The sequence below is a fragment of the Aspergillus welwitschiae genome (genome assembly GCF_003344945.1).
Source record: "Aspergillus welwitschiae strain CBS 139.54b unplaced genomic scaffold BDQ94scaffold_79, whole genome shotgun sequence".
NCBI lineage: Eukaryota > Fungi > Ascomycota > Eurotiomycetes > Eurotiales > Aspergillaceae > Aspergillus > Aspergillus welwitschiae.
Genome location: NW_020798773.1, coordinates 41,406 through 53,830, shown reverse-complemented (window position 1 = coordinate 53,830; position 12,425 = coordinate 41,406). Strand labels below are relative to the sequence as shown.

General features: G+C 46.9%; 6 protein-coding genes across 6 annotated transcripts; 2 read left to right on the top strand and 4 right to left on the bottom strand.

Annotated features, from left to right (window-relative positions):
• Positions 1 to 1,077: 1,077 nt before the first annotated feature.
• Positions 1,078 to 1,524, top strand: BDQ94DRAFT_176073 (uncharacterized protein; the record flags this gene model as incomplete). Its single annotated transcript, XM_026772615.1, has 1 exon — positions 1,078 to 1,524. The coding sequence occupies one exon, from the start codon at positions 1,078 to 1,080 to the stop codon at positions 1,522 to 1,524; it is 447 nt and encodes a 148-aa protein (XP_026619929.1).
• A 2,099-nt stretch (positions 1,525 to 3,623) lies between these two features.
• On the bottom strand, positions 3,624 to 4,896 carry BDQ94DRAFT_176072 (uncharacterized protein; the record flags this gene model as incomplete). Its single annotated transcript, XM_026772614.1, has 2 exons — positions 3,624 to 4,360; positions 4,410 to 4,896. 2 exons carry the CDS (start codon positions 4,894 to 4,896, stop codon positions 3,624 to 3,626), a joined length of 1,224 nt encoding a protein of 407 aa, XP_026619928.1.
• A 503-nt stretch (positions 4,897 to 5,399) lies between these two features.
• BDQ94DRAFT_185711 (uncharacterized protein) lies at positions 5,400 to 6,169 on the bottom strand (the record flags this gene model as incomplete). The annotated part of the gene is made up of 2 exons (XM_026774961.1): positions 5,400 to 6,029; positions 6,098 to 6,169. 2 exons carry the CDS (start codon positions 6,167 to 6,169, stop codon positions 5,400 to 5,402), a joined length of 702 nt encoding a protein of 233 aa, XP_026619927.1.
• Positions 6,170 to 6,945: 776 nt separating this feature from the next.
• On the bottom strand, positions 6,946 to 7,680 carry BDQ94DRAFT_164098 (uncharacterized protein; the record flags this gene model as incomplete). Its single annotated transcript, XM_026769906.1, has 3 exons — positions 6,946 to 7,415; positions 7,506 to 7,628; positions 7,674 to 7,680. The coding sequence occupies 3 exons, from the start codon at positions 7,678 to 7,680 to the stop codon at positions 6,946 to 6,948; spliced, it is 600 nt and encodes a 199-aa protein (XP_026619926.1).
• A 305-nt stretch (positions 7,681 to 7,985) lies between these two features.
• Positions 7,986 to 8,938, bottom strand: BDQ94DRAFT_185709 (uncharacterized protein; the record flags this gene model as incomplete). The annotated part of the gene is made up of 1 exon (XM_026774960.1): positions 7,986 to 8,938. The coding sequence occupies one exon, from the start codon at positions 8,936 to 8,938 to the stop codon at positions 8,228 to 8,230; it is 711 nt and encodes a 236-aa protein (XP_026619925.1). The 3' UTR covers positions 7,986 to 8,227.
• A 1,841-nt stretch (positions 8,939 to 10,779) lies between these two features.
• Positions 10,780 to 11,948, top strand: BDQ94DRAFT_154861 (uncharacterized protein; the record flags this gene model as incomplete). Its single annotated transcript, XM_026768368.1, has 2 exons — positions 10,780 to 10,957; positions 11,012 to 11,948. Coding segments are annotated over exons 1-2 (905 nt in total), but the record flags the coding sequence as incomplete, so codon positions are not given.
• Between the last annotated feature and the right edge of the window lie 477 nt (positions 11,949 to 12,425).

Sequence of the window (12,425 nt, the reverse complement as noted above, 5' to 3'; positions counted from 1 at the left end):
CTGGAGGAAGAGAACAAGCGATTGAAACTGTCTTGTGCCTCGCTGCAAGCCGGCATCTGCCATGCACTGGATCAGGTGGGCCAGATTCAAGGACTTCTTTCCAAGTCCGCGGGTATCCTTTAGGGCGGTGTTTGCACGCGCTTGTCTTTCCTGAGACCTCAGTAGATCTGTTCAATCTGCTCTAGTCATTGATATGCACCCACTGTGATTTATATTCAGCACATACGTAGATGCAAAGAAACGGCAGCATATCTCTATGACTGGCCGATAACCTCCGAGTACAATAGACTTCTCATCAGCGTTACGCTCGGGTTAGTTTCCCGTTAGGCTCTACAAGGGATGAAGAGGACTCCGCATGATCAGCATAAGGTCGCACCACGCCTCAGATGGGCCGTCATACTCACACACCCGGCCGGGATCATCGCGGTCGGTCAACGTGGGGGCGCCTGTCCTGTCTGCTTGATGAAACTGTAGGCCAGCGGAATTGGGATCACTTCTGCGCGCAACCGATGACCGCACAACCCCTCATATGGAAGCCGTAGGCCGAGTGGGCGCGGGGTCCGGGTGGGCAGCACCTTCCGCATCCGACTCCACCAGAGAGACCCGGGGTGGTTGTCCGAGCCGCTCGGCACCCGCCCCACACGTCCAATGCCCCCGCCATATCATTGAGCCGGATGTTTTCAGTCTCACAACCTACCTCGGAGGCTGATATTGAGGGCCCTCGAAAACTGCTCTCTGTCAGTTCTGCTCAGTTTCGCACGTCCACGTCATACTAAGGGCTCGGTTGTTCATCTTTGCCAGCCTTAGATTATTAGAGGTCGGCACATCGCCGTTAACGCGGTTGACATGCTAAAAGTATTGGTCCCAGGCATCATAGTTCCCGGCTGGTTTCCAAATTGAAGATCAGGCCCATGTGCAGTCGTTGGAAATACACTATATAGCGTGACCCCACACAAGTCGGACAACGCTCTCTGAACTTGCCATAGGACATTTATATAACGCTACCTCCAGCCACCACGATAAGCCCCCAATTCGCAAACACAAGGTAAGCAGCTGAGTCCAACACGGTCCGCGAAGATGCAGCCGCCCCGCCATGGTAATGATCCTACGAACGACGTCTCTGCGAGATACATCGACCCTTCCGAGCTGCTATTCGACGACGGCGTGTCTGATTCGTCAAGCTACTCAACTTCGGACAGCAGTTACTCCCACGGCACGTCAAATGGCAGTACTCTTTTCGAGACGTCGGATGGGGAATCCGAACACAGCTGTGGATATGAGCTCTTGGGGTCTGACATGGAAACAGACGAACGGTCGGGCTCGGCAGCTGTAAGTGATTCGGATACCGCTGAGCTTGATCTCTCTGACCGGAGCAAGGTCGATAAAAGGCTGTCCGACGAATTCATTGTACTCAGCAAGCGGGTGGTCAATAGTGGTGGGCAACAAAGCCGACACTATCTAGTAGTGGGCTGGATCGTGGAAGAGAATCTCGAATTGTTCAAAGAGCTGACTATGCGGAGGTGATGCGAGGATAACCACGCAAAGACGCTGCGCCAATACCGGCCTGCAACCGTGCTTTGCATCTTTGGTTTTGCGTTATCCCTCACTCATTCTCGGATAGTCTCCTCATCGTCCTTCCTTTCTTCTCCTATGTTCGATATGTCATAGAAATAGAAAATTCATGAATTGCTCATTTACAGTACGATGGACAACCACTATTGGGTTACTGTAATAATGTATGTACTGTAGCGTCATGCGTCCTACATCATGCATCTGCAACGCAAGAAGACAACAGTGGAAGCCTAAATCCGATGCTTACATTTGAACTTCGGCATCGAGTAGTGGATGCAAGCTTTGGCCTTTGTTACAGTATGCTCGGCAGCCACCATCCTCAGCGATAGCATGTCGGCGCTGCAGGTGATCGCGAACTTGTGGGACAAGTCCGGCCACTCATGGCTCGCAACACACGCAAGCGGCACGGATTTCAAGACCACGCACAATGCGGGTGTGGAGGAATAGAGACCGTGGTCCATGTACTGATCGACTGCCCGCAACTGAAGGGGCTGCGCCAAGACATGCGGCAGAAGATTGGGAGAGCGTTCAACAACATTTCAGAGATGCTGGGAGGAGCAGGTCAAGGTAAGCAAGGTAGGTGGAAGATACCCCGCCCGACAGTAGCATCCTCGGAGCGGTATGTAGATATGAAAATGATGAAAACTGATTAACCACTAGCAGTAGTAGTGAAAGTAATTTAGAGATATATATATCAAGTCACGTGAAAACACTCGCAAAGCCATACTCAAAACTATATATATAGAAGGCTCGATATACGACTCAGAAGGTTTAATGAAAAGATGAAGAAGTTATATAATGACATTACTAGAAGTAATATCTTACTTAACCTTCATCTCTTATACTACTGTGAGAAATATCATCCTTAGCAGCGTGGTATGTATAGTTTATTAGATAATATTATTGCGCCGATCCAAACAGCACTATACGGTTTCTAGTCTAGATGGGTGCAACCGGGCACTCCACTGCGATGCCGCTTTGAAGTCCAACATGCTGAACTGCCTGAAGCTCTCTTACCTGATCTCACCTGTTCTCACCTGATCTCACCTGATCTCACCTGATCTCACCTGATCTCACCTGGTCTCACCTGATCTCGCCTGACTTTGGTCACTGATGTTTTAATACTCTTGTTGTTTATTACTTGTATATCATGTTAGTTGTGCCATGCATAAATTGAAGTTAGAAGATGCTACTGCCACACCGGCTAGGCTTCCTCCACACCACCCTTCACTCGTGCCACGGCTCCCGACGCGGCCGCCAGTCGATGCTTGCACTAGTATAGAATCAATAACTTAACGTACTACCAAACTACAAAACAAACTTAGGACATAAAAATGTGGGCATTCGGAAGGCTACAATAATCTCTGGTAGGCGCTAGCGGGACATCGCTACGCGACCACGACTATCGCCTCACCAACCACCTCTTCCACGTGTTGCTTTGCGCGTAGTGCTTAGATAGTAATGCAGTAAAGATTTCTCTGTTATTTCACTCCTGCTACGTAGCAACACCTTAGAGATTATGAGCCTGACCTCACTACCATAAAGCTTTACAGCAGCTAATAAGTCAATCTTAATATCAAACAAGGCGAAGGGCTTACAGCCAAGAAATTCTAGGTAGAACCCTTCGACAGCAGATGCCTAACCAGTCTAGCATTTTGGGGAGCCGCACGTTCCCACCCAAGGCCTTGTTACATGCAACGCTATTCTCATATATCAGCTTCACCGTTTTCATGGAAGGGAATATAGTGCACTGTACTGATCTGCTCAACCAAGTTTGAAGCCAAAGATAAAGGTCTTCCAACAGAACCGGCTGAGGATAATAGAATTGAAGCTTAGAATAACAAAAATCAATAACTGAAATTTTGCCGTGTCAAGAGAAAGTCACACTGAAAAGTATATGTAGCCAAGCACACATGAACCTTCACCACCTCTGCTGCATACGTTGCCTCATCTCATCAACCATCTTGAGGGTCTAGATAGATGATACATACAATCAATTTACTCCCTGCCTCCTGTTCCTCCCTTATCTTAACAGATATTAGAAGCACCTGTCAGTGATGTTTCTTCACAGGGTAGCGATAGTTTCCAGAAACAAAAAAGTCACCTTGATCTTCGTCGTGGTGAAGATTAATATATACCCGTCGTTCCTTAACAAGATAGTACCAATTATTCTTCGAGGGCTCAAAGTAGATAGAAACAGGGCCTTTCCATTTCAGTGTCGAGTATGGATTAGACTGGCCTCGAATATTCAGTCGTTCAGTCTCAGTCTGCAGGGTATTGATATTTAGATTTTCATTTAGTCTTCGTGTTGTGCTGCGTGTCATTCTTCGTGAACTGCTGTCATCATCTTTTGCGTCTTTTGCGTCTTTTGCGTCTTTTGCGTCTTTTGCGTCTTTTGCGTCTTTTGCGTCGGAATCACTTTCCTCGTTGCTTTCCTCATGAAATGAGATATAGCCATCATCCTGCGTATCGACTATGCTCGAATCCGTACCGAACCAGCTTGTAGCTTTCATGGTATTAACGGCTCGGCTGCCCTCGCTGGCCAGTTTAGCCAAATATAAGAAACATTCGGTTAATGTCACTTTTCCCTGATAGAAAGCCGGATTGTCCGATTCATCCTCCGCGACTTTTTCACATTTGACATTATGATGGATCACGGGAGAGTGGCGGAGTACCCACTCATTCTTCTTCTTTGGGTGAGGTACTTGTTGGAAATACATTGTCTGCTCGTATGTAGTGAGGAATCCGTACTTTGTCTCGGTCATGTACATATATTGTGCGATCTGGCCTGTCTCAAATTAATATATTATAAACATTCAGCCTTTAGTTTAGCTTACCAATAAAGTTGCGGAATGTTACAATTGCATTTTGTTGGTGTATAATATTATGCTTCCAGGGTGTTTTGGCTTCACCAACAACACATAGATCATGTTTATCCGTAATAAGAGTAATATCCGGGACCTTCTTGAGATCTAGAGGCTGTTTAGCACATTTGTAGTCCCCAAAACCCAAGCCATCATCAACATATCCGTTCAGCGCAATTGTCAAGGTATGGCCGAGGTTTTGGTTAAAGCGCGCAACCACGGAGTGCTCATCACCACAGTGAAGAAGTTGTTCAACAAATTTGTAGGCTCGGATGTCATCCTTCCAATTGATGGTATCAGAATATTGCCGTGCTTTCTGCTCTATATTCCACTGGGATAGGTGTGCTGAGAAGAAGAGCTTCTGTGTTGATATGCTAGTGGTACGGTATTTTTCATCAACACGTAAGTCCGGCAGTGGTTGTTGGATGATCTCCTTGCCCGATAGTAGATGCGGAGCCATAATTTAACCTCGTTGAAGATGAAGAATTGACTATAAAACTGGTGTAGATTAAGAGAAAATTTTGATAGACTACCTTGGTGTTTGAGAACGATGTGAGCTCACTCAAGTAGTTTATATATCTTTTAATTTATAGTGCTCTACTTTCAATTCCGAACATGTGTAGAAGAGCTCGGACAGTCTCTTGGATCTATGCATGCATTAAGTCCGTAAAGTCCATGAAGTTCGGAACGTTTGCGGAGATGGAGAACTGTGTGTGTTCTCTATCGTTACAGGGATTACCACCAGTAGTGTATTTAACCCAGCGCATGATGGTGTGGAGAAAATTTGTAGTTATGTACAGTACCTTCATCAAGACAGAATCTTAGGATACATAGTAGGGGACATATTGTTTCCATCTGACAGCACAAATTAGCATGGTGCGGTTTCATGTCGGGTGACTGCCAACAGTCAAGGGGTGAAGGTGGTGCCACCTGCATCCGGACGTAGCGTATCTTATACTCACATCATTCGGAATCGGGTGCCGGCAGATAGTCCGCAGCATAATCCATTGATTGGCTGTATTCAGATTTGCGCATTCTCCTGATGTAGCCCCCGCCGATGAGATCGATAACGGAATCGTAAGCGTCAAACTGCGTTCCTAGGCCAGGTTGCTCGAACCAACTAGCAATGGGTCCGGCATTGACTACAAGCGGTTCAAGAACCTCATACACGTGGTAATTGTAAGGAAAGAAACCATCTTCCGTATCCAAGTTTGTCGGCGGCAGCGCTCGCTCGATATATGGAGCGCCCAAAACAGCCAAGAATGTTCCAGATTCCGAGCCAAATCGATCGATCTTCTGTCCGATCGGCAGTGTTACATTGCCCTGGATGCTGGAGCCCTGGGTGTCCAGTAGGAATCCGTCCTCTGGCGGATAGATGTAGGTCCCGTTGGGGCGGATATCAGTGGTCCACTTCAGGAGAAACTCGAATGGACAGAGATCACCAAACCGGGAGTATGTTCGGAGTTCAGTGGTGAGTGGGAAGAAGGACGGGAGCGATCTAGGTCCTAGACGCGGATCCCCGCAGATGTATTTGTCATCCTGAAAGGTAATTCCGGCGCATGGATCAGGGTAACACCGGGGAGGATATTTGACCTAAATACAGCCATTAGTCATCGCTGCTGTAGCCAACTAGTCATAATTGTATCATTCAGTTTGCTCACATCAGGCGAAGCAGCGGCATTCTGGAGAGTCACGAGCGCAAGACCAGCGCTGAAGCAAAAAAAGATCTTCATTCTGCGCGATGGGAATATGACAGCTGCTATTAATGTGATGGAAGTTAGGCTTGTATTTATAAAACCTTACAATGCCAGGCCTTTCTTTGTTGATAAACGGCAATGCCTCGAGCGACCCTGGGCTATGCGAACAGGAATTAGACCGGCGGTGTTAAACGATCAAACGATCATCATTTCTGTTGGACAAGCTGCGGCAAGAGTGCCATAGAAAACTCATGGATCCTCGAACAATCACTAGACTAGAACGCGGGTCAGACCAGTGGAGCTTGCACCGGATTCGGTGTGTTCAACAGACTGTTCGCGTGTGGGTGAAGTTGAACTTGGCCCATATCGACAGGCTGATAGTGCTAACTACAGTGCTGAACCGCACCAAATGTACACAACAATGTGGCCCCAGGACCCATCTACCCGTGTTAAGTGGACAGTACCGGAAGCTTCAGAATCCTGGGGTCAACCCAGCATACAGTCAGCTAAGTTTGGCATTGCTTTCGATATTGATCTTCACGCTTACTACAGCGGCTCGGCAGATCAACCGGCGGCCATATCAAATCCTGTTCACTTTTGCAGTGTCCGAAACTAGACCCACTGAGCTTGGCTTCGGAGACATGGCAGTTGTTGCTGCTCGGAATGCAGCGGTCGGTCTACTAGGGCAAGTCTACAGGATAGGAGAGGTCGTTTGAACCAGTTGCACTTTCAAATAAGCTAGGTATGAGACGCAAGCGGACAGGATACAGTATCTACGGCAAGCAGATAAGGCAAAGAAGTGTAGAATCAGACTAGGAAATGCCCTCCGCAATGTCTTCCTCAAGCCATTCTGGGCTAGGTATCATCCCATAACATCCTTCAGATGCGGCCATCTTCAGTGATAGAGGTAGCTGGAGTAGCATGTCCTTCGCACTTGCAGATAGGTTCGGTTCAGGGTCTCCTAGATATCTAAAACGGTGTTCTAGGCAATTAGGGCAGCGGCTATCTTCCCTCAATTGTTCCGAAACAGCTGGTTCGGTACTGCTGTTGGCCATTGTGCGCTGAAGGCAATCCTCGCAGCGGCTGCAAACTCGACAATATAGTCCATATTTACATATTTCCCAACACAAACAGCACAGGAAGTGGTCATGCTTCTTAATCCGTATCACCTGTCCAGTTTGGTATATGCCTTTCCGGACACCGCAAGTGGGGCAAAACCGACGATTATTTTCAGTGTGTTGTTTCAACCCTTTTCCTGATACTTGTTTGTTGGCAAACTCATCTAATCATCGTACCTATTATAGTCAGTATTCCGTTGCGATGCAACTATGAGTTCTCATGTGATACTACCTTCTCCATGTCTCTGTAACACACAAGTATGATAACTTTTGCTCCACCGTTGTAGGCTTTTCAACCTCAACAGTAGAGCGTGAATACCTATTCGACTGAGACAAGATCAACTGCGAAGGGTAGTCAAGATGATTGACAACTTGAACTTGAAGTTCAGCAGGCAGATTTAGTTATGTGGCGGTAGATGAACGGACCATAGCAGCTTTGACGTTATGGATGTTGAGCGTGGGCTGAGAATCTTCAATATTCACGGATACAGTGTGGTGCGATCAATCAAGTCGGCAGCTGCCCAATGTGTTGGATTTGGCGTCAGCTGTTTGTCCGATTTGTTTGAATGATTCTAGTCACATCTGATTTTCTTTACAGTAGCGGGGGTATGCCTTGTACAGTAGAGAATACTTTAAAAAACAATCACAGAATACACTGGGCATTATGACAGTCTAACCATATATATCCTAGCGGTTCTTGGCGGATTTTCTAAACGCTACAATGGATTCTAGGGGGGCAGGCTGAAATCATGTTCATCATTGTACTTCCTGAATCACAACATAACATTTACTTTAAATTGCCTTGGTTCAAATGTTCAAATAATTGCCAACCTCTGCTAAAGCTTGTCACAGTAACATTTCCTCGGGCCCTCTGGCCTGGGCACGAGGAAACCAATATTATTGCTTCCATCATGCACGGTGCATGTTGCTGAACTTAGGAGAGATGCACGTAGAAGGCTGGTAGCAACTTCTTTCCTTAACCAAAAATTCTCCCACATCGTTCCACCTCCAAGTGTATATCAGTCTGCAATGCAGCAAGCAGGCTATTGAACAGATAAATCGTTGCCAGGGCGGCGCAACAGTGTAGAACCAACCTGCTGCCGCTGGACATGCCCAGCCGCTCCGGAACATTAAAGATGAGGTTAAGGCCCCCCAGCGCATTGAGGCCAACGTAGACGAGGTACGACGGTAACAACGCCTGTCGACAGGTGGACGACCACAAGCCCGCATGCATAGCAGGGGCCAGGACTATTATCCCATAGCCCAGGCAGATGAACGGAAAGTCGAAAAATGTGCCCTCACGAAAATTGACGCCGTGAGACAGGCACTGCACCGCCGTGAAGATCAGGATCACAAAATAGACTCGAGCTATCCACGTATCGTAAAAGAACTGGACATAAACAAATGCGGAAGCTGCCACGGCCATCAAGACTATAACGGCAGCTCTTTCCAAATGAGAGGTACGGTGGCCGAGACGGGTGCATATACAGAGAAGGGAAAGTGTCGAGGCAACAGAGAATATAGCGAGGGCGGTAAGCCCGTCACCCAGTGCATTTTGTGCTTGGTCGACGGGGAGAATGACAAAGTTGAAGAGATAGTTGGCTGCAGACAGACTAAGATATAGGAGCTCGAACAGGCGGATGAAGATGATGGGGAGATCGCCTCCTCGGACCTCAGACCAAATCATTGTGGGAGATTCAGTCAGACTGTTGAGAAGTGTGAGAAGAAGAGCAAGACCAATATGACAGGGAGGAGCAAGACAACCGACAAGGATCAGCCAGTGGGCATGCAGCGCCTATTTGAGCTAATATACCAAGACACCTGCTCCGAACGTGGTAGAACATTAGTGACTCGACCTCAGCCAACCATGTTCTGTTAACTTTTTCAGGCAGTGCTATGATCACTGAACACTAATAATGTAACTATAATCGAGGGGTTGCAGCATTTTAGGCCCGCCACGAACTCATGGGTATTCCGCATCGCAGTAAACAGGTAGTGGGAATCTTTGAACTGTTGAACTCTATAATCTAACTTTCAGATCTTGGCTATTGCTTTGATCCACTCGTATGCTTGCGGTGCTATGTATGGGCTTTACTGTGGGTACGAGATGGACCATCGCAAACGGTGGGCTGTCCCCTTCCCTGCTCAATGCCTTCAAAGAGTAGTTGTATGCATATATAGGTTATAGTGAGAGATGATGCAGAAGCGAAATTTATCTTACGAGGCGTAGCTACTTGACACCAGCGAGTGGCTGCTAACGCACCAGAGTGTGTAAGACTGTCCCTTAGTTTTCACAAGCAAGCGTCCGGGGACTTCCAAAGTCTGTCTATTCTCTGCCACGAAAGTCGCCAAGACAGATCAGGAGTTGAGGGAATACGTAGAAAAATACTGCTAGAGAGGGATCGGAGCAATGTGTTCTCGTTCCCGCTATACATAAACCGGGAGATAAGGCAAGGCTTCAACGAAAGTGATAGGAAAGTCTGTAGGCAACAGCTTCAGCAAGAGTAAGCTTCGCGCTGCAGCAATTTTGGCATTGGCTACGTTGTCAGATGATTGGTTCTGGTTAGCCCCACTTAATGAGGGGTCAAGCCGTCTGGCTTTGAATTGAAATAGCATGTCTTGGCTCTCCTCAATATCACAACAGATAACCGCTATATGTGCTTGAACACTATGTGCTTCATTGAACATCACTGCACATTGCTCATTTGGATATCCAATATGACGGGAAGATCTGAGACTTATACCATCATGTGCATTAGTAGGTCTCTCGCAGTGATAGGACCATACATTTCCCGTTTCTGGTACTGTACTTCGCGATTCCACTAAATGAGCACTTCTAACTTTATGCTCTCTTCGGACAAGAATTAGCTTTACAGTATCTACTCTGCTTTCTTCAACGTAGGTCTTGAGATATAGTCTGGAACACTTGATAATGTCAAATGTGTTGAGCTCGTCTCTCCAGAAGGCGAGAGCTATCAAGGACGCAACCGTCTGCGTCAGACAGATGAGTACCTCCAGAAAGCTTGGAGGAGACATGTTTAGCCCATCAAGGAACTCTCGACAGGATGTTGCGAGCGGTTACAGTATATCCAACCTGAATGACGATGATGAGAAATGAAGTAGCCCTAAGGGCCATTCGACCGTTCACAAATGAGTAAAGCCACACGATCTCTATCGTTGAAATATCGAGGATGATTATGCACAATCACAGTGAGAGGAACCATAGTGGTTATTCCGCAAAGCGTGGGTTGCTTCAGTAGCTAGGTGCCGCGCAGTTTTAGACGTTCTTTTGCAAGTTATCAAAGAACGACATGACAAGCCTGACGTCGTGAAAGGGAACATGATTGTTGAGAGTCTCTTCAGAACGCCTACTGCAACATGTATGTACTTCCTGCGTGGCCCCTTACAGGCAGTAACTACGTCCAACTCATTAGTCATGTTTCTCCACCAATCGTGATAGGACACATGTCGACCGTTCGCACCCAAGATGAGACTGGTCCTGAGATCCTCTATCCTCCCTTCCCACCAGGAAACCTATGGCAGGCAAAAAGAAAAGGAAACAAAGACCACCACAACTGCTCAGTCCGATCGCCCCTTCGGAGTCTTCAACCTTGGATAAAGGCCTGCCACTCACTCCTCGTCAAACCTCACCCTTTCAAGAAGCAATGAGTATAATCAAAGAAGCACGAGAATTACCGTATTCTGAGTGAGCTACTCCTTCCTAGAATGCGCACATGTAGTAGACGTTGACCTGAGTCAGATTTCTAGATTCTGAGCCTGTTTCCCTTCGAGTTGCTCAAACGGGACGCTCGTTTACGATCCATCGAAGGCTGCTCCACGCCAAGTCCCCACCATTGATTGCAGCCTTGGACAGTAATCTCAAGGAAGGCCAGAGCGGCGTGTATGAATTTCAAGAGGTGTCAGAGGGTACAATTGTGCGATTTATTGAATGGGCATACCGAGGCGATTATCCCGCCACAATCAGCGGAACCAGCATTGGACAGACTCCAACTTTACTGGAAAGCACGGAGACAGATATTGAAACGAAGCCTGCACACACAACTCCCGAAACCGACTTCACGTCAGAGAACCACCCCCTTCTTGTTCATATTCGTCTATACATATTCTCTGAGACTTACCTTGTTCCCGATCTTCAACAGCTGGCTTATGAAAAGTTGACTGCTTGCTTAACGGACTTGAACCAACCGAACAGTCTCGACACTCAACTCGCAGTAATTGATGCTTTACGGCTCTCCTTTCCCAGGCTCCCGCAACACGATAAATTGTTAGACTGGTTGGCTCAGTACGCTGCATATTGCTTAGACAAGCTTCGGGTACAGGGCCCATTTCATGATCTCCTTAAAGAGTTCCCGACCTTGAGCTCCCGCATGATACTGTCTCTAGGACCAGCATCGTCTCCACCATGGCGGACTACACAGCCAAAATACCCATTTGTCCAATACTCTGCTAAATGGTCGGAAGACAAATATGTTAGCTAGCGTAAGCCCAACAGCTCTGCTGGGTTATGGGTTCTTTCTGTCGTTCTCTAGAAGAACATGTCCTTTTGCGGTGACATCTTGTTTTGCTTCGTTCTGATTGGCCAGGATCAGTAGCCACTCCATTTATCTTCCAGAACAGTTTAAACCCAGTATAAGGTCTGGAATATCACAGGTATTTTTCATTTGCATGTACTGTGGCTGAAATGTTTCACTGTAATGAACAGCAACCATGATTTACATACATTATCTGCTTACGCACCGCACGCGATAGCTGACTCATCGTGATCTACGTACATATCATGCGAGAGTGGCCACCACATAAATAAAGACCTTTGAAGCACGTATATTGCCTCGACAGCAATAGCATGCTAAGCAACAATTACATTACATGGAAGGTAAAATTTCCGCATATCCTTGTGACTTTCAGGCCAAGAATTCACCTGCAAGGAATTTATGTTAGCATTCCCTCTGTTTCAGACTAAAAGATTGAGATATTTAAGTATGTCCGCCAGCTCAGCAAGTTTCCGGTGAAGCTTTTTGATTGAATAGAGATTGCTCTTTCATACACCACTTGAATAGTTCTTACAATACACATCCTTCTGCCTTCTTTTGCTTGAACTCATTATACCAGAAATGTAATCGCATACATTCTCTTTCGAGCCAGACCTCTCCTGC